This window comes from Pan paniscus, chromosome 13 (genome assembly GCF_029289425.2).
Source record: "Pan paniscus chromosome 13, NHGRI_mPanPan1-v2.0_pri, whole genome shotgun sequence".
NCBI classification, from domain to species: domain Eukaryota; kingdom Metazoa; phylum Chordata; class Mammalia; order Primates; family Hominidae; genus Pan; species Pan paniscus.
In genome coordinates, this window is record NC_073262.2 from 48,945,915 (window position 1) to 48,967,160 (window position 21,246).

Here is a 21,246-nt window from a genome sequence, read left to right on the forward strand (position 1 = left end):
GTGGGCCATGCAGATACAGCCAAGCCCTTTATTTCATAGATGAAGGCCTGCGAGCTCGGGTCACCAGGAAAAGGTCTCACTTTTGGACCAGGCTTCTGCCATCACTGCTTCTGTGAGCTCCCAGCTCATCTCCCCCACCACGGCCCCAGGATTGCCAGCTCCTCTGACAGGTGGACCCCCCACTGAGCTCACATTCCCCATAATCCTCCCAGGGAGATCTTTGGGACCTTTCTGCCAACTCCCAAGTGGAGATGGTGCAGCCTCAAGAAGCCTGAGCCCCAGGGAGTACCTAGGTGACCCCAGCACCTGGCGTGCAGTCTTTAACCTCATAGCTGCTGGTCCTTGGAGTGACAGCTGAGCTGTTGGGAATCTTGGAAAAACTCGCCTGGAAGGGGATGGTTAACCAGTTCATCTTCTCTTCCTGTTACTCTGTGATTTTGAGTGACAGCTACTCCTCAGGAAGTGTGCAGAAGTAGTGCAATGAAGAATGTTTGTTTACCGTTGCACACAGTTGCTGACACTGGAAGACAGGGAGGTCTGAGCACTTGACCCTCAACGCTGGGAGTCAGGCACAACAGAGGTGTCATTATCAGCATCATTTGTACATGAGGGAGGAGAACACAGAGGCCAGAGGGGTCAAACAAGTTGTTCAAGGTCCTGGGACCAGGAAAGGGGAGCTGGGACCCAAAGCCATCGAGCGGAGCTCTGCAGCCTCTGCTTCCACCCCTGGGTGCCACGGTCACTGTGATTGGAAGGACAAGACTCACTCATATTTTTGGATCAGGTCCGTTTGTTCTAATACTGCACCTTGGAAAATCAACACTTCAGCTAGTGCCCTGGCCACTGGGAAAGGCTATTTCTAGAGGGACATTTCACCCTGCCTTTTGTTTCATGCAGCTGGTGCCCCTGTAGGGAAAGGAAAGCTGGTCACTTGTCCTTCCTCCCTTGGCAGGCTTGGGAGCCGCCTGTACTGGCTGTGCTCTCTGGGAACTGGCCCCCACGGGAGCCAGAAATGAACTGTCCTGGCCCCGTCAGAGAATATAATATTGCACAGGTGAAAAGCAAGCCCTGGGTGGCGTTTATCTTTCCCCAGATAACTACAGTAATACTGTTGGACTCTGAATGCTCGGTTACATTTCAAATTTATTTCCAATCGTTCTGAGCTGGATCAATGGGAGACAAAGGTACCTTTTAGCTCTGGCACCTGCTGTTCCCCCCAAATGTCAAGGACTGACATTTGATGCCATTATCCCCAGTCAGCATACAGATGACTTATTTCCTTGCTTCCCCAGCCCCCGGGTACCCCGGCACCCCCTCACTCTCAACAAGGACTTTCCTTCCAGTGAGCTGATGTTGTCCTGCACTGCCCAGGGGGCCCCATGTGCCCAGATTTTCTCCCACCTCCGTGGAGCAAAAGGTGGCCTCTGGGGTGGCCATCACCTCCCTGGGTCCCTGGGAGTGGCCTCTTGTAGCGCGAGTCCTCCTTCGTTCCTCCCTGGGCAGGCACCTAGTGTTTCCAGGTGCCTATCTTGGGAAGAATCAAGTGCTCTCTCTCTCTGTCTGGTGGTATCAGCAGGGGTGCTGGTCGATGGGGTGTATTTTTCCTGATGGAGATGGGGGAGGCATTCAGGGAAGTGAAATCTGTTGTCCCTCAAATAAAGTACTCCTTTCTGCTGCTATCACCAGCATCTTGGAGGGCAGGGTCGCCCTGCAGGGCTGCATCTGCACTCTCAGCAAACTCCGTGCCCTTGGCCTCATTGGTGTGGTACGTGCCCTTGTGCCGGTACATGTAGCGCAGCATGACGAAGAGGAGGGAGATTAGGACGATGGCCACAGCAGCAATCACGCCTGCAGGTGGGAAGAGGTGCAAGGGTCAGTCTGAGGCAGGAGCTCTGGGGCCTGGGATGGGGGTCAAGACTCACAGGGGTTGTGTGAGGACAGATACAATGCCACAACCGAAACAGATGCTCCTTGATTTATGATGGGAGCCAGGTTCCTGTAAGCCCATAATAAGTTAAAAATACTGTAAATGAAAAATGCATTTAATACTCCAAACCTACTGAGCATCAAAGCTTGGCCTAGCCTACCTTAAGCAGGCTCAGAACACTTACATTAACCTAAAGTTGTGCAAAATCATCTGACCCAGAGACTATTTTATAATATAGTGTATCATACTATATATTGCCAGCCTGGGAAATGGTCAAAGTTCAAAATTCAAAGTACCGTTTCTACTGAATTCTTTTGCATTCACGCCATTCCAAACTCAAGAACTCATAAGTTGAACCGTGTACACTGGAGACAACTGTACCAACACCAAACAGGCCAGTTCATTCCTTCCCCATGCTTCACCAACCTGTTGTGTGGTGGCACTGTAACCTGTGCCTTCCTAAAATAATCCTCCTTTCCCCTTCTCTCCTCTCCTTCCTTCCCTCCCTTTTCATTTTCTTCCTCACAGTTCTGCTACTAACCACTCTAACCACTCTGCAGACAGGTTAGAATCATACCCCAGGACTGAACGTTGTTTGGAGATTTTCCATTCTAAAACTAGGAAAGTCCCAGAAAACAGGGCAGAGCTGGTTGCTCTATGTACACTATAGAGGGGGAAAAAAGATGAGGCTATTAACTGTGCTTGGGGCAGGTTGTGTGGTTTGTGTTTTTCAATGGCCCGATGGCTGCTCCTCACCCTACCCTGCTCCCATTCCCTCCGGGGGACTGAGGACTGGGCGAATCTGCTGGAGGAGCAGGACTTGGCCACACAAAGGACTGAAGTGGGAGAGGGTAACGCAGAGGATGCCAAGGTGGTGGCTGTGCGAGGGGTAGTCACCCCTCACTTCTGCTGGGACTCCAGAGGGGTGGGGAAGTACAGTGTGAAGCTGCTCAGGAGGGGTCAGATCAATCAGGACCTTGAAAGTGAGGGGGCAGCAGTCTCATGGGGTGGGGGTGTTTTGAGTTTGGGCATTTACTTTGAAGCTGCATAACAAGCCTCTGTCTTTTCTTAGAATGCAGGCTTATTTGGAGGCCTTGGGGAGGGACTGCTGAAGAATATGGAAAGTCTGAAACTGCTCCCAAGTCCCACCTTTACAGAACAATTTCCTAAACTTCCTACTACCTTCAGGGGTACACTTGTATCTGCAAAATGTTAATAATACCATCTAAGAAGAAAAAACGCTCAGTGGTGCAATGAGTTGGAGAATGCCCGATTACACAGAGTCCAACAGGTGTCTTTGATTGCTTGCTGCTGATGCTTTTTCTTTCTTTTCAAATTGTAGATGTTTCCTGAGTTATTAATAAGCTGCTGAGAAGTGTGGATCTCAAAGAAGGTCGCAGAGCATACAGCACCTCCCAAACTTGGTTGTTCTTCAAACACAGTTTGCAGTCACAGCCATGACCCATGGGGAGCCCCTTGCCCAGGGTTCAAAGCAAGGCAAAGGCAGGCTCAAGTTTCCTTGAGGATGGAGGGTTGGGGGTCATGGACCCAGGGAAGACAATAATGTGAGATGAGGGAGATGGTGGAGAAGTCTAAGTAGCCTGATCAGTCTGCCCTCATCCCACCTCCACCCTCAACCTCCTTCACCAAAGCTGCTGCCTCTCCAGCCCCTGAGTTCCTGTGAGTCAACAGCCCTGAGAAAGGCCAATAAATACATACATAGATATGTACGATGTATGTGTGTATATATATATTTACCCAGGGCTAGACTCCTCCATTCCACATTCAAAACCACCTCTGAGGGAGAGAAAAAATTGCTACAGCCACCACTGCCCAAGTCCTTAGGTCAGTTCTCCCCTGGATGTTTTCACCAAGGCCCCCCACCCTGGCTGCTTAAAGGGCTCTGTAATGAGAGCTCACCTGCAATGATGACAATGTCCATTATGGTAGGGGTGGAGGCCTCCATCAAGCCATCCACCCCTCCAGCCATCCCTGGATCAGGCTCTGTGAACAGAGGACAAGAATCTGAGGTCAGAGAGGAAGACTCTCCATGCCTAGCAGCACCTTGGCCCAAGCTGCATCCTTTGCTCAGGTGTAAGCAGCTCTGAGAATGGGTCCAAGTGGACAGAGACAGTGTGGTGCACCCACCAACTCCTAGCAGGGGTGCACAGACCAGGAACCAGGTTCTGCTTGGTCACTGACTGGGATGGAACTGTTTGAACCTGAACCACCAGGTCGCTCCAGGCCCATTTGAGTTCTCTGCCATATGCCTCCACTGAGGGTGCTGCCTACACCTGGAAGATGATCAACAGATGTCTGTGGTATGTATGAAGGCAGGTACTCTTGTTGTGTTTAAGAAAGAATGTTTGTGGAGTGTCTGATGCTCACACCAGCTATCTCAGTCCAATTTGTGTTGCTATAGCTGAATACCTGTGTAATTTATAAAGAAGAGAGGTTTATTTAGCTCACAGTTCTAGTGGCTGGGAAGTCCAAATTGGGCAGCTGCATCTGGTGAGGGCCTCATACTGCTCCCACTCATGGCAAAAAGCAGAAGGGGAGCAGACATTCGCAAAGAGACCACAAGGTGATGTAGAAAGCAAGAGAGTTTAGAAAGCTGAATTTGCTTTTATAACAACCTGCTCTCCAGTGACTAATCCAGTCTCACGACAGCTAGAACTCCCTCCCTCCCTCAAGGGGGTATTAATGTATGCAGGAGGGATCTGCCCCTGTGACTCAAATATCTCCCACTAGGTCCCACCTCCCATCACTGCCACCTTGGGAATCAAATTTCAACATGAGCTTTTGCAGGGTCAAACCACATCCAAACCATAGCACCAGGTGTTGCTTTAACTGCCTTCTATCTACTCTATCATGCAGTCTTCACATCCATCCTATGAGGTGCCTGGTGTTATTGGCCCGTCTCACAGGAAGAACACCAGGGCTCAGAGACGTGATGTGCCCGTGATCACACAGCTCATCCGATATCAGGTCAGGACTTGGCCAGTGCTCTTGCCTCTGGAATGTACTTTCTCTCTTGGAGAAGCCCTTCTCAGGGCTCCTGTCTGAGGAGTCATTCCTGAAGCCCTCCCATAGGTCTTTACATTGAATCTGCTGTGGGAAGGACCACTCTATGACACTCTCCAAGTTACTGAGTGTGTTTTTTCACAGCTTAATGGCCTGGCCAGAGAGGGTAGGATGTCTAGGACACTGGGGACCGGGATGTTTCCTAGAGCTGCTGCACAGAATGCCTTCTCTCCTCTGGGAGATGATTGTGAAGAAGGATTTATTGGATCACAGAAATATCAGTGTTAACATAGGAAATCCCATGTTCCCATTACAATGGCTCTGCATAATAAAACAGAGAAGGATGCTTCATAATAGTCATTTCCACTCAGATAATCACTTTAATTATAGTGCTATGAGGTCATTCTCCCCAGTGCAGCTGCCAGATGCCTCTTTCTTATAAGTAACTGCCTGCTGGAGTCAGGAGTCATAGTGGGTGAGGGGAAAACAGACTCCCAGCTAGGGGTCCACAGCAGGACGCAGATGGGCCAAGCTAGGGGTGTCTGGGGCCACCAAGGAGCTTGGAGGTGGGGAAGAAGATAACACAAGGCATTGAGGCCGCCAAGGGACCCAGTGAACACTGGGTCAGGAGTCAGGACCTTGGGAGCCAGGAACCAGGCAGGGTATAGGATCCAGCATTCATGGTGCTTCTCAGTAGTAAGACCTGAAGCAGGAGCCATAGCAAGTTCAAGTGGGTGCTGGACTTTATTATACAGTGTGAACAAGTGCAGCCTCCAGTTTAGTATCTAGCACATAGTAGGTACTCAATAAATATTCACCGAATGCATGAGTAAATGCATGCATATATAAATGAATGGATTTAGTGGTGGGGTTCTAGACTTTTCCAATCACCAAGCACCTCAAAGTTCGGAAAGAAAGAATAACACCTTGCTTAAGTAGGCATGGATGGTTATAGAAGCTCAAATACCCAGAACTGCCCTCCGAAATTTTCCAGGTGAAGACAACATTTCTTATGACAGGTTGTCCAACACAATCATGGTTAGAAGAGACTGTTATTTCCTCTTCCTTTAAAACAACTAACAATCGCTTACTAGGTGCCAGGTGCAGGTCTCAACATTTAATGCATTTTAATATGGTCCTTGCAACAGTTGCAAGAACGTTGCTTGGAGATTATTCATTCTAAAACCAGGAAAGTCCCAGAAAACAGGGCAGAGCTGGTTGCTGTATATACACTATACAGGGGGTAAAAAGATGAGGTTATTAACTGTGCTTGGGGCAGGTTGTGTGGTTTGTGTTTTTCAATGGCCCGATGGCTGCTCCTCACCCTACCCTGCTCCCAATTCCCTCCTGGGGATTGAGGACTGCGGAAATCTGCAGGAGGAGCAGTTAACTTGGCCACACAAAGGACTGAAGTGGGAGAGGGTAACGCAGAGGATGCTAAGTTGGTGGCTGTGCGAGGGGCAGTCACCCCTCACTTCTGCTGGGACTCCAGAGGGGTGGGGAAGTACAGTGTAAGGCTGCTGAGAAGGGGTCACATCACTCAGGAACTTGAAAGTGAGGGGGCAGCAGTCTCATGGGGTGGGGGTGTTTTGAGTTTGGGCATTTACTTTGAAGCTGCAGAACAAGCCTCTGTCTTTTCTTAGAATGCAGGTTTATTTGGAGGCCTTGGGGAGGGACTGCTGAAGAATATGGAAAGTCTGAAATTGCTCCCAAGTCCCACCTTTATAGAACAATTTCTTAAACTTCCTACTGCCTTCAGGGGAACACTTGTATCTGCATAATGTTAATAATACCATCTAAGAAGAAAAAACGCTCAGTGGTGCAATGAGTTGGAGAATGCCAGGTTACACAGAGTCCAACAGGTGTCTTTGATTGCTTGCTGCTGATGCTTTTTCTTTCTTTTCAAATTGTAGATGTTTCCTGAGTTATTAATAAGCTGCTGAGAAGTGTGGATCTCAAAGAAGGTCGCAGAGCATACAGCACCTCCCAAACTTGGTTGTTCTTCAAACAGAGTTTGCAGTCACAGCCATGACCCATGGCGAGCCCCTTGCCCAGGGTTCAAAGCAAGGCAAAGGCAGGCTCAAGTTTCCTTGAGGACGGAGTGTTGAGGGTCATGGACCCAGGGCAGAAAATAATGTGGGATGAGGGAGACGGTGGAGAAGTCTAAGTAGCCTGATCAGTCTACCCTCATCTCACCTCCACCCTCAACCTCCCCCGCCAAAACTGCTGCCTCTCCAGCTCCTGAGTTCCTGTGAGTCAACAGCCCTGAGAAAGGCCAATAAATATGTAGATATGTATGACATATGTATGTATATTTATTTACCCAGGGGTAGACTCCTCCATTCCACATTCAAAACCACCTCTGAGGGAGAGAAAAAATGGCCACAGCCACCCCTGTCCAAGTCCTTAGGTCAGTTCTCCCCTGGATGTTTTCACCAAGTCCCCCAACCCTGGCTGCTTAAAGGGCTCTGTGATGAGAGCTCATCTGAAGTCATGGCAGTTTCCATTATGGTGGGGCTCTGTGATGAGAACTCACCTGCAATGGTGGTAGTATGCATTGTGGAGGAGGCGGAGGCCATCCCTGGATCAGGCTCTGTGAACAGAGGACAAGAATCTGAGGTCAGAGAGGAAGACTCTCCATGCCTAGCAGCACCTTGGCCCAAGCTGCATCCTTTGCTCAGGTGTAAGCAGCTCTGAGAATGGGTCCAAGTGGACAGAGACAGTGTGATGCACCCACCAACTCCTAGCAGGGGTGCACAGACCAGGAACCAGGTTCTGCTTGGTCACTGACTGGGATGGAACTGTTTGAACCTGAACCACCAGGTCACTCCAGGCCCATTTAAGTTCTCTGCAGTATGCCTCCACTGAGAGTGGTGCCTGCACGTGGTAGATGCTCAACAGATATCTGTGCTGTGTATGAAGGCAGGGACTCTTGTTGTGTTTAAGAAAGAATGTTTGTGGAGTGTCTGATGCTCACACCAGGTGTCTCAGTCCATTTTGTGTTGCTATAGCTGAATACTTGGGTAATTTATAAAGAAGAGAGGTTTATTTGGCTCACAGTTCTAGTGGCTGGGAAGTCCAAATTGGGCAGCTGCATCTGGTGAGGGCCTCATACTGCTCCCACTCATGGCAAAAAGCAGAAGGGGAGCAGACATTTGCAAAGAGACCACAAGGTGATGTAGAAAGCAAGAGAGTTTAGAAAGCTGAATTTGCTTTTATAACAACCTGCTCTCCAGTGACTAATCCAGTCTCACGACAGCTAGAACTCCCTCCCTCCCTCAAGGGGGTATTAATGTATGCAGGAGGGATCTGCCCCTGTGACTCAAATATCTCCCACTAGGTCCCACCTCCCATCACTGCCACCTTGGGAATCAAATTTCAACATGAGCTTTTGCAGGGTCAAACCACATCCAAACCATAGCACCAGGTGTTGCTTTAACTGCCTTCTATCTACTCTATCATGCAGTCTTCACATCCATCCTATGAGGTGCCTGGTGTTATTGGCCCATCTCACAGGAAGAACACCAAGGCTCAGAGACGTGATGTGCCCGTGATCACACAGCTCATCCGATATCAGGTCAGGACTTGGCCAGTGCTCTTGCCTCTGGAGCGCACTTTCTCTCTTGGAGAAGCCCTTCCCAGGGCTCCTGTCTGAGGAGTCATTCCTGAAGCCCTCCCATAGGTCTTTACATTGACTCTGCTGTGGGAAGGACCACTCTATGACACTCTCCAAGTTACTGAGTGTGTTTTTTCACAGCTTAATGGCCTGGCCAAAGAGGGTGGGATGTCTAGGACATTGGGGACTGGGATGTTTCCTAGAGCTGCTGCACAGAATGTCTTCTCTCCTCTGGGAGATGATTGTGAAGAAGAATTTATTGGATCACAGAAATATCAGTGTTAACATAGGAAATCCCATGTTCCCAATACAATGGCTCTGCATAATAAAACAGAGAAGGATGCTTCATAATAGTCATTTCCACTCAGATCATCACTTTAATTATAGTGCTATGAGGTCATTCTCCCCAGTGCAGCTGCCAGATGCCTCTTTCTTATAAGTAACTGCCTGCTGGAGTCAGGAGTCATAGTGGGTGAGGGGAAAACAGACTCCCAGCTAGGAGTCCACAGCAGGATGCAGGTGGGCCAAGCTAGGGGTGTCTGGGGCCACCAAGGAGCTTGGAGGTGGGGAAGAAGATAACACAAGGCACTGAGGCAGCCAAGGGACCCAGTGAACACTGGGTCAGGAGTCAGGACCTTGGGAGCCAGGAACCAGGCAGGGTATAGGATCCAGCATTCACGGTGCTTCTCAGTAGCAAGACCTGAAGCAGGAGCCATAGCAAGTTCAAGTGGGTGCTAGACTTTATTATACAGTGAACAAGTGCAGCCTCCTATTTAGTATCTAGCACATAGTAGGTACTCAATAAATATTCACTGAATGCATGAGTAAATGCATGCATATATAAATGAATGGATTTAGTGGTGGAGTTCTAGACTTTTCTAACCACTATGCACCTCAAAGTTCAGAAAGAAAGAATAACACCTTGCTTAAGTAGGCATGGATGGTTATAGAAGCTCAAATACCCAGAACTGCCCTTTGAAATTTTCCAGGTGAAGACCAGCATTTCTTATGATAGTTTGTCCAACACAATCAGGGTTAGAAGAGACTGTTATTTTCCCTTCCTTTAAAACAGGTAATAATTTCATACTAAATGCCAGGTGCTGCTCTCCACATTTAATGTATTTTAACTCAGACCTTGCAACATTTCCATTTGATAGGAGTTATTATTAGCCCCATTTTCCAGATTTGGCAGCTGCGTCCCAGAAAAGTGTTATTTTCCCCGGCTTGTACCTTGAGAGTCAGAAGTCAATCATTTGAAGCCCTGGCAGCCTTGAGTCAATGTGTTTAGCCCTACAGGGCACTGCGAAGTGTAGAGCCTTGGTAAGCTGGTTTCCAGATGAGATATTTGGCTTGAACAACTTGGGGTGCATTTCTTGGCTTCTGGTTAGGGACCTTGTACCCAAATCTGTATACTGGGAGACTATACACACTTCCAGCAGGGCAGCCAGGCTGGGAGGGGAGGTAGGACCTGAGAGCTTCGGGGCCTCATTGGGAGACCATTGGGATTGCCTGCTGGGCCTCCCAATGTGGGCGCCCTCCAAGCTCATGCCCCCTGAGGAGCGTGGTGGGCAGGAAAGGTCCCTCAGCTGGAACTACTCTCTCCATGCCCCCCACCCCACCAAGTGTGTGGAGCTGAATTTACACATGTTTCACAATGTGACAGACTCCAGGGGAGTGACATTTCAGCCCAACCAGAGCTGCCCTATATTAATAGATCAGAATCAGCATAGAGAGGAAGCTCAAGGCTGTCTGGGAAGGTGCGGATGCTGTGAGACAGCAATTCTCAAAGCATAGTCTCTGGGTACACAGCATCCTCTGGGAGCCTGTTAGAAATAGAAATTCTCAGGCCCCAGCCCAGACCTACTGAAGAAAAACACTAGGACTGGGACCCAGTAATTACTATAGTAGATTCTGATTCATGCTGTAGGCTGGGAAGTGCTGGTGTAAAGAGGGCTTCCAGAAGCGGTGACATCAGGATTGGTCCTTTAAGGGCAAATAGGAGTTTGCTGCACAAAGCCTATAAGCATTCCAGGCAGAGAGCTCAGCATCTAAGGCAGCTCTCCCCACTTCTCAGCTTTCTCCCCAGTGTCTGCTTGCCATCCATGGCTCCAAGGCTCCGGAAGCCTCTGGAGATGGAAGGGTGAGAGCCCCCCTTTGGTGCACTCCCTTACCCTGTACCCATTCAGCTAGCAGCAGTGATATCAGGTCTTTGGAGAAGACTGGCTGAGTGAGCTCAGATCCTGCCCAGAAATTAGGTGGTTGGTCTGCATCCAGCTTAAGGGGCCTGGAATGAAAGCCTGCCCCTTGCTGGAGCTGAGGGATACTTCTGAGGTTGAGATTAGGATCATGCTGAGCTCAGCAACTAGGATGGGGGTGATCTGCGGGCAGCCTTGGGGGTGGGTTCATGGCAGAATAAGGTGTTGATTACAGCCAAGCTTGGGTCTGGTATCAGAAATAGACAATTACCCAGCACAACAATTGGACAGACATGAGAGGACCTATTTTTTGGAAAGACCCAAGCATCCTACTTTTTTTCTTCCCAGCCCTCATCCAGGTTGCAAGGTCCCCCCGGCCCCCTGCAACACCCCACCAGACAGGAAGCTCCACACGTTCAGGCTTGTCTTGCTCACAACTCTATACTCAGCATTAGACTGGGTGCCTGGCACTGAATGACAACTGCTGAATGTTTGAAAGCCTTCTGGGGAACCACGAACCAACTAAACTGCAGCCTTCACTATGCTCATCTTTGTGGAGTTGGGAGTGGCTTTTCATCCATGGGATTTGCCATTGGCTACAGTCATTCCTACTAACTCTCTATGTCCTCAGGATGTCAGCTGTCCATTCCCTGGCAGAAGGCAGCCACCCCTGGAGGCAGCGGGGCACACAGGCACAACCCTGCAGTGCGGGCAGTGCTCTCTGCTTCAGTTGGCAGCTTGAGTGCAGCTGTTGGGGTGCAGAACCTCAGTTGCAATGGATTCTCAGGGCCAGTGGTATTTTTCAGATGTGGACGGAGAGCAGGGGTCAGGTGCTAGCCCTGAGGATGGAAGTCACACTCCTCTGTTGCCACCAAGAGCCTCTCTTCTCTTGCATTTTCAGATGACACTCTGCTAAAAAGTTCTCTTTTTTTCCTGCATGGGCTGGTCTTTACATTTCCCGGCCCATCTCCTATGGCTCCCCTCTGCCATAGGAGTTGTTGAAGGGGTTCCCCACTTCCTGTCTTCCTCCTGTCCATCTGTCCCAGCAAAGAAGGAAGAATTCAGGCACAGGGTGAGGGCTCGAAGGAGGGGAGTTGAGAATGAGGATGGCTTCAGACTAGAACACCTAGGTGTTCTGGGAGGAGGAAGATGATTTCAGCCTCAAAATCATGACAGGAAATGCAGGTGTTTCATGGGGGTCCTTGGAGACTTCCTGCAATGACAAACCTTGTTGATGACAGTGATGCAGCAGCAACAGCAACGTTGACTGCTTGACAGTTGGCCAGGTGCTGTGGCAGTTACCTGGAGTGTTCAATTGCGAGGAACCTACAAGCCTGGTTAGAAAAGTCAATTTACCAGGCCGGGTGCAGTGGCTCATGCCTGTAATCCCAACTTTGGGAGGCTGAGGTGGGTGGAACACCTGAGGTCAGGAGTTCAAGACCAGCCTGACCAACATGGTGAAATTCCATCTCTACTAAAAATACAAAAATTAGTTGGGCATGCTGGCGGGTGCCTGTAATCCCAGCTACTCAGGAGGCTAAGGCAGGAGAATCACTTGAACCTGGGAGGTGGAGGTTGTGAGCTGAGATTGCATCATTGCACTCCAACCTGGGTGACAGAGTGAGAATCCCTCTCAAAAAAAAAAAAGAAAGAAAGAAAAGTCAATTTAACAAGCACTCTGAAGCAGAAAGGCTTTGTGCAAGTCTGATTTGGGGTTCAAGAGCCAGACAGCAATGGGGGAAGGAACAGTAACATTTGGGGACATGGAAAGTGCTTCTCAGCTAGCACTGTGGTCTTTCTTCCTGCTCTAGATTCCTGAGCATCCTTGCACAAGTGAAGCAGAAATCAGATGAGAGTTGAAGTACATTAACTAACTTTTCTTTTTGGTAGGAAAGGTCAAATGCATTTACTTGCCCTTGATGGCTGGCTATCATTGCTTCCGGAAAAGATGCAGTGTACAGGCTGTAGGGTCTCAGAATAAAGTGCCCCTAAGAAATAAATGAATAGCTTATTACCCACGCATCCATTTCTCCTAGAAGCCCGCCAGTGTTGGCTAAGCAGTTAGCATTTATTCAGCCACAGAGTTACAGGGGAGAGGAGAATATGGTGCGCGTCCCCTGGAAGCATATGACTTGGCTGGGGAGGTGCAAAAGTCAGACTGCCCACAGTCTCTATGTGATGAAGCGTCAAAATGAGCATTGACGAGGTGCTAGGGAGACTTGTGGAGACACAACTGTGAGACTGAGCCCCAGGACTCTAGGATTCTATGGCAATGGGGATGCTCATAATTGTGCTGGTTCATTCTTTCCTTCAGCAAACCTTTTGTAGCACCTTCTACGCTCCAGCCATATGCTCCACCGTTAAGGCCAAGTCCCTGCCATCAGGAGCACGCTGTGTAACCAACAAGGACAAATGCATGTGGGTAAGTTGGGAAAAGGTTGCTCTCTGTTGGAATCCATAGATCTCCAGTGTCCTCAGGAAAGGCTTCCTGAAGAGGTGGCCCCAAGTCTGTCCTTCTGAGATAGTGGGTGGGCAATGCCAGTGTGGTAGTGGGCATGGTGGTGGGAGGGATACATGAAGGGAAGGCCATGATGATAGAGTGGTCAGTAAGCCTCTGGGTTGGGTGGAGAGCTTCCCTGGATGCCTGATCACCATGGGCTCCAGGGACCTGCTGGATGTATGCTATGAGGTCTTCAATCTGCCGTCATTCTCAGGCATGGCCACTCTTCCTATCTGTGCAGAAAGCACATGTGCATTCGTCTGGTCTTGCAGATGGAATACACAGGTGAGGTTGATGTGAACTTGACCAGCCTGTTCAGAACGTGTCTGAAAGACTCAAGGTCAAAAGGATTGCCCTGAAGGTCTGTATGGGTGACCTTACAACAGTCCCCCAACAATCCCCAGGGCTGCCAAGGTGCTGTGCAATTTAGCTGTACTGCTTTGACACTCTATAAGATGATCAGCAGTGCTTTCTTCCTCCTAACCCTTATCTGGTCTTATCTGCTGCTACGGTATCAAAACACCACATCGATGACAGAATTGGACCCACGCAGGCTGCACTGCACCATCTGGATGGAAGTGTAGAGGCCTGCAAAGGTGGTGGGGGAGGAGATGTGGCCTCTCTGCCCTGGAGAAGACAGTCATTCCTATGTCAGTAAATTGGGATGAAGCAGAGGCTCAACACTCAGAAGGCAGAGTCAGGAAAGGACATCTCTTCCTTATGTACATCTTGGAGTCTTGCTGGATAACTTTTCATACCTAGTCACTTGCTTTTGGGATGTACTCCCAGGAGGGGAACTGGAAAGAAAGTGAGGCTGCCGTGACTTAGAACTTGAAATGTCTGGTTCCAGGGTTTCCTCTGTATAGATTTCCCTGTTACTCGCCCTGAGCCTTAGAAAAAAAATTTAAACAGAACCTTACTTCAACACCATAACCAATCTGCCTCGGTTGAGCTACGACATCTAAGTAAAAGGAAAGAGTGCTTTTTCTCCCTTGTGAGGCGAGAGTATGAAAAAGTGGAACCATCATCTCCAAAGTCCGGGATGCTGACAGCAGCAGAAATCAGCAAGGTACTCTGAAGGAGGAAGAATCTGGGGATAAAAGCTGGCTGAGCAAGGTGGAGTTGCCCTTGTCCACCACTGGGGAGATGACTTTGTCAGCTGTGGATGGTGCAGCGTTTGTAGTTTATCAGGAAAGCAGCAAATATCCTTTTTTTTTGAGACAGAGTCTCGCTCTGTTGCCCAGGCTGGAGTGCAATGGCACGATCTAGACTCACTGCAACCTCTGCCCCCCAGGTTCAAGTGATTCTCCCTGCCTCAGCCTCCCGAGTAGCTGGGATTACAGGCACTTGCCACCATGTCTGGCTAATTTTTGTATTTTCAGTAGAGATGGGTTTTTCGCCATGTTGGCCAGGCTGGTCTCGAACTCCTGACTTCACATGATCCGCCTGCCTTGGCCTCCCAAAGTGTTGGGATTACAGGCATGAGCCATCTCACCTGTTCACAAATATCCTTCTTTACTCATGGCATAGACTGAAGGAAAGCAGAACCACAATTCCCCCAGCCTGACCCCCAGCAGACACACCCTGCCAGAAGATTTCTAGGGAAATCAAATTTGAAAGAGGCAGGAAGAGTGGGGAGGAGGCGATTCTAGTGGCTCTTATATCTGGGAAGCTCCTGGGGCTTGGTCAGCATCTGGCTGCTGGAGATGGGTAGGGACTGGAGGGGGTGTCTGGGGTCAGCAGGCAACTGAAGAAGCTCAGGCTTAAGACAACGCCCAGACTGCTGAAAGGAGCCAGGTCAATGTGTTCTTCCTGGAAGCAGAAAGCTGCCCTGAACAGTTGGCATGGCTTCAGCACACTAGCAGGGCAGCCCCCACTGTGTAACCTCTGACTTGCCCCTGCGTCTTCATCACACTGAGGGATCTTCACAGCGGAAGTGGAAGGAGAACAGAGTCCTTAAGAGGGAACTGAAGCTGAGGGGAGAAGCGGGAGATGCCATCTGAGAGTGAGCGGCAACCAGGCTTTCAAGAACCCCACGCTGACAGAGATGAGGACCGGGCACAGTGGAGGACTCGGAGAATCTATTCCTTCTGCGTGTCCCCTGTCTACCCCCATGCCTGGTGCTGGGTTCGGGGATTTGGGGCCTTTGTGCCAGGGTCTGGTCCATGCACACACCCTTCTGCTCCATAGCTCCTGAGACTGCAGTCTCCTTGGTCTTGTTGTTGGGAAATTAAGCACGTGTTCCCAGCTGATCCACCTACCAGACCACTGCTGATTGATTTAAGGATAGCTGAGCTCCAGTGAGGCAGCAGGGAAATGCTTCTCCAAAAATAGGTGTTTGGGGTACCAAAATGGCAAAGAAAATGGCTGTGTGCAGATGTTCTGAGGAGCCAGGAAGGCCCGTGTATCCCAATCAGCATCTGCTTGACTTACCAGCTCCAAGCTCCACCAGAGGTGGCTGGAGCGCAGAACACCCTGGACACACCTATTTCCAGTCCCAGCTCCACCCAGACACCTCCCTGAGGAAAGTGAGGGTGTGCAATCCTGCGCACCATGCTCCTGGGGTCATGCATCTGCCAGGCTCAGGGCCAGGCATCTGGCCGCCCTGCTGTGAAGTCAGCACACTTGCCAGGCATGGCGCAGACAGGTGAGGGAGTGGCCCCTCAGTGACGATACTCATGGCCAGACCATTTTGAGGAATGCTATGTAGCTTTTCTTTCTTTCTTTTCTTTTCTTTTCTTTCTTTCTTTTTTTTTTTGGATGAAGTTTTTGCTCTGTTGCCCAGGCTGGAGTGCAACGGCGCAATCTCGGCTCACTGCAAACCATGGTTTCTTCACATGTAAAACCCGGTGGCACAACAGTGTAGCCCCGTTGTAAGCTAGTTTGTGGTACACAGTGCCTGACATAGGTCAGGCTATTTGAATATTAATTATTCTCATCGTCAATATGTCAAAGTGGGATTCCTAGAAACAAGTACCTTCAATACTCTGGTATACTATTTGGCATATGTATCACCCTGAGAATCAAGCAATCCACTTCTAGGAATTGATCCTAGAGAAACAATCTGGAACAGGAACAAAAGTCCGTGCTCGGGAAAGTAGATGGTAATGCAGTCTAAAATGAAAAATTAAAGAGAGAGAGCAATCTAAATGTTCCATATTTGGGCATTGGTTATGTAAATTATGATACCCCCATATGACCCAGTATTATGCAGTTAGGGAAGGGGTGCACGTGAACTTAGCAACAGGAGGAAATGCTTAGGGTATGATGTTAAGTGAAGAAAACAGGACCCTCTAAATAGAAATGATGAAAAATATTCCACAAAAATCTTAAAACAAAGGAATGAAAAGAAATACGCTTCAAATGTTAAGTACCGGCTTTTAAGAAGTAGACGGGTTAGGAGTGGTTTTGTTTACTTCTAATATATGGCTGTCTGTATTTTCCAAGTCACCTACAAAAAACGTGTTACTTTTACAGTGAAGAAATGGGGATGAATCTTCAGAACTGGCTATTGTCTTGAAGAATCCTCAAAGTCGCCGACTAGAAGGTCTGTTAAGGTCCTTTCCCGCCGCCCTGACCTGCCCGCCTTGCTCCAGGTTCCCACTGGGTGCCTGCACCTGCTTGGCGGTGTCTCCCGTGAGCTGACGTCAGGCTGTTGTTGGATAGTAGGACCATGACCACCCTCTCTGAATGGCCCTCTGAGTTTTGTGTCCACACATCCTTTGCCTAACCTGGTTAGGAGATGCTCCAAGTAGTCATTTTCATTTTCAAGAAAGACATGCATGTTGTGGAAAAGAGACAGTGCATTCAGTGACCACAGCTCCTTTCACCCTTTCCCTGGGCTGCAATTGCACACTGAGAAATCTGCACTGTGGCTTCAGTCCATGGTTCACCCCCAGTCCCTTGCTTCTGCAGGTGGAAATGAAGGGAAGTTCTGACCTCTCAGGGAGCAGGTCAGAGGTTGGGCATTTGGAATCACAGGGCCGCTGGCCACAAACTTTGCTTCTCGAGCTCCCTGAGTTTGTTATTGGTGTGTTACTCAGCTGTCCTCTCAGGGGTCTCCAGTGTGAACGGTTTCCTAGAGACACTGGAAAGGTTCCTCTCACTTCCTACGCTCATTGAGAGTCCGCTGCCAGGATTATTTGAGGGGAGGCTCCGGGTTGTCCCTTGGATTTTGGGCTCATGGAGGGAAACCCTACACTGAAGTGTGTAGACTCAGTTTCCCCTCTTGGCCTCATCTTTCTCCATCTCCTCCTCTGACAATTCCTGTGACCATCTTCAACCTCTTCATCCTTATTCACATCATTGGCTTCCTTTTCCAAGATATAATGAATCTTTCTCTCATTAACAATTTGGCTCCACAGTTTTGTTTCAATATTTATAAAGAAATATGAGATTTGGCTCCTGGATGCAATGATCACTCTGGACCCCCCACTGGAGTTGTGCATGTACAGTGAGTGATTAATACTATGGCCTCAGAACCTGAGTTGCATGGGATGGAAGTGAGGAAACACCGTAAAGAGGTAAAAATCATTGTTAGCTTACCTGACTGTACAAAAACAGGCCACAGGTTGCATTTAGCCCACAAGTTGTAGTTTGCTGAACAACCTGTTCATATCACCATTAAGATGCTTTTTCTGTCTCTGCATTAATTTTTTTTTAGATGGATTTTTCACTCTTGTTGCCCAGGCTGGAGGGCAGTGGCACGATCTTGGCTCACTGCAACCTCCGCCTCCTGGATTGAAGCGATTCTCCTGCCTCAGCCTCCGGAGTAGTTGAGATTACAGGTATGCACCACCACACCTGGCAAATTTTGTGTTTTTAGAGACGGGGTTTCTCCTTGTTGGTCAGGCTGGTCTCAAACACCCGACCTCAGGTGATCCACCCGCCTCGGCCTCCCAAAGCACTTGTATTACAGGTGTCAGCCACCAGGCCCAGCCAACTCTGCACTAATTTTTGAGCTCCTAGAAGACACTGACTGTGTTTTTTTGCTTTAGCATCTGAATGAATGAGTGATGTTGCTTAAAATATCCTCTGACATATCCTGGCTGATCCTTCTCTCATTTTTTTTTTCTTTCTCTACACACCTGCCTCTCAGATGCTGGATAAATAACCTTTCTAAGATTCTCTAAGTCGCTCAATAGTCACTCCATAGATGTATACTATGCTTCCAATGACATTAATGACTGTCATTTATCAAGTTCCTGGTGTGCACCAGACCTTTGTAGAGTCCTGGAGACACAGAGGTGAAGCTGGCATCCTCTGCGTGTGAGCCTGTGTGGGCCCGTGTGTGCTCACACATGTGATCTGGGTTCAGACCATTTGGCCCCTGTGCAGTTTGGAGTCACATTTGGGTGCCCTTCGAGGTACCTGCTCCCTAGACAGATGCTGCGTGCTAATCTTTACCACTTCTCTGGAAGACTTAATTCATTTAAAAAATCATATAATTGCATTTTCAGCATAATTAGGTACTTAATTACATGACTAAATGTCCTTGATTGGGCTGCATGTGTAAATAATGATGATTTAGTTAGGTACGCTTTGTTATTGGGTTTCCAGAAGGCTCATCAGTTGGTTAACAGGATGTGGAAAGTGTTTTTCTCCTTCCTCCACCGGGTTTGACAAGCAGGAGCAGCAGAGCCCATGTGGGGAGTGGGCAGGACCGCAGGGGCGGCAGGAAGCAGGAGGGAACATTCTGCTGCCTGGAAGCTCAGTTCAAACATTCAGGAGGATTGGCTCCAAGGAGGAGGTTCGTGGCTACATCCCAAGGCAGATAGCCGTGCTTCCCCAGGAGATGTGCTGAGGAAGGGGAGGCCAAAGTGGCCCAGAGACAACAGGACCCACAGTTTATGGGCACAAAGGGTGGAGATGCAGTGGCGAAGGATGCTGGAAGGAAGGAAAAGTGCAGGAGCAGGATGCAGGGGGCCGCTTCTCCTCATTCCCTAGAAGGCTTCTCCTCCTCCCTAGCCAGAGAGGGCTCTGTGAGAACTCAAGGGTTCAGGAAAGGCCACTGCATTCTCCCTACTCAGGCCGGCCAGAGGCACACTGGCTCTGTATGAGCCAGAGGCACACAGGCTCAGTGGGATGGGGAGGGAGCCTGCAGCAGAGGGTGGTGACCAGGCTCGCAGGAAAGGATGCCTGTGAAGGTCGTGGGAAGTGTATACACTGTACATCTTAGCCATTGCTATTGGTGATGCTGTGATCTGTCTTTTATGTCAGACTCGCATTTGAAAGTCTGTTGGAAAGAAGGGGGGCATTTATTTTTTTCTTTCTTCTTTTCTTTCTTTCCTCTTTCCTTTCCTTTCCTTTTTTGAGATGGAGTCTCGGTCTGTGGCCCAGGCTGGAGTGCAGTGGTGCCATCTCGGCTCACTGCAAGCTCCGCCTCCTGGGTTCAAGCGATTCTCCTGCCTCAGCCTCCTGAGTACCTGGGATTACAGGTGCGTGCCACCAGGGCCGGCTAATTTTTTTGTATTTTTAGTAGAGAAGGGGTTTCACCGTGTTAGCCAGGATGGTCTTGATCTCCTGACCTCGTGATCCGCCCACCTTGGCCTCCCAAAGTGCTGGGATTACAGGCGTGAGCCGCTGCACCCAGCCGATGGGGGACATTTTCACCTGAATATTGGACACCTATGTTTGGGGCAGTGGTGAAGACAAATGCACACCAACAAATGGCTCTTTCCAAAAAGCATCTTAAAAGTGCTTTAAGGGTGCATCCTGATAGGTGGCATAGGGAGCATGCGTTTTGGTGCCAGAGAGATTTGACAGTAAGTCCTGGTGCTCTGGGTCCCAACTCCAAGCACCCCTCCCGGACCCTCGTGTGCTCGTCCCTAGCGAAGGATTATGGCAGGCAACACACACAAAGCAGCACTGAGTGTGGCTCTCGGGGTGTTGCCCGGCACATGGGAGCTATTCTTATTGTCCTCATATATTTAAGGATGAACATACACACTCACACACTCACACACATACACTCACATACACACACTCACACACAGACACACACACACAGACTCACACACTCTCATACACACACACACTCAGACTCACACGTGCTCACACAGACTCACACACACTGTCACACTCCTACACACACACACACACTCCTACTCTCTCACATTCTCACACTTACACACTCTAACACACTAATAAACACACTCACACTCCTACTCTCATTCTCTCACACTCACACACTCACATTCTTACACACTATCACACACATTCTCACACACACTCACACACTCTCACATGCACTCACACACTTCACATATACTCTTACACACACTCTCCCACATATGCACACACAGGCACACATGCACACACACACTCTCACGCACATTCCTCTCACACTCTTCCACATATGCACAGACAGGTGCACACACAAACATTCACACACACTGACACACACACACAGCCTCAGGGGACAGAAGCCTAGACTTGCTCTATGGGAAGATAGGGTGTGGCAGCCTGGTTTCAGGGGCCAGTTCCTGTGACTGGGGCAGGCAGGGAGTGCTTTATCTCCTGGAGCAGCTGGGTACCTTGAGCACTTCCAGCTGTGCTGTGAACCCTCCTTTGTCCTCCAATCCTGTCTTCTGGGTATCAGGGCAGGAAAGAAGCTTCAGGAAGTTACCAATTCAATTTCATTTTGCTTCTGAAACAGAGCCAGAAAGCCACCTGCCCTGGCTCAAGTGCCCATCCTGTCCTTTCTCTGTGCTTAGGGAGAAAAAGCCATCTCTCTTCACTGTCCCTGCCCCACCACCCCTCTGCCACATCTTCCCAGTGTTTTTCTAGCGATGAAAATCCTCTAAAATACGTCTCAATCCATCACCCTGGCAAGCTCCTGCTCCATCTTCCCAGCCCCCTATCCAGGTCTTGTGATTTATATTTGCCCAACATTAATCTTTTAAAGGCAAAGAAGCCATAAACACATACATAACTCTGCCTCCTGTCAGAAGAAATCCCATGACACAAATCAACTGCCATCTAA

The 21,246-nt window shown here is 49.2% G+C and overlaps 1 protein-coding gene across 1 annotated transcript in view; it reads right to left on the reverse strand.

Moving 5' to 3' along the window:
• Window positions 1-1,125: 1,125 nt before the first annotated feature.
• GYPC (glycophorin C (Gerbich blood group)) overlaps window positions 1,126-21,246 on the reverse strand; it is a 42,840-nt gene continuing 22,719 nt past the window's right edge. Inside the window, exons 2-4 of the mRNA XM_034954263.3 lie at window positions 7,488-7,544; window positions 3,848-3,931; window positions 1,126-1,848 (exon numbers count right to left, since the gene is read on the reverse strand). Of these exons, the coding sequence (XP_034810154.1) occupies window positions 1,652-1,848; window positions 3,848-3,931; window positions 7,488-7,544 (338 nt within the window). The 3' untranslated portion in view covers window positions 1,126-1,651. The remainder of the gene's footprint in view (window positions 1,849-3,847; window positions 3,932-7,487; window positions 7,545-21,246) is intronic.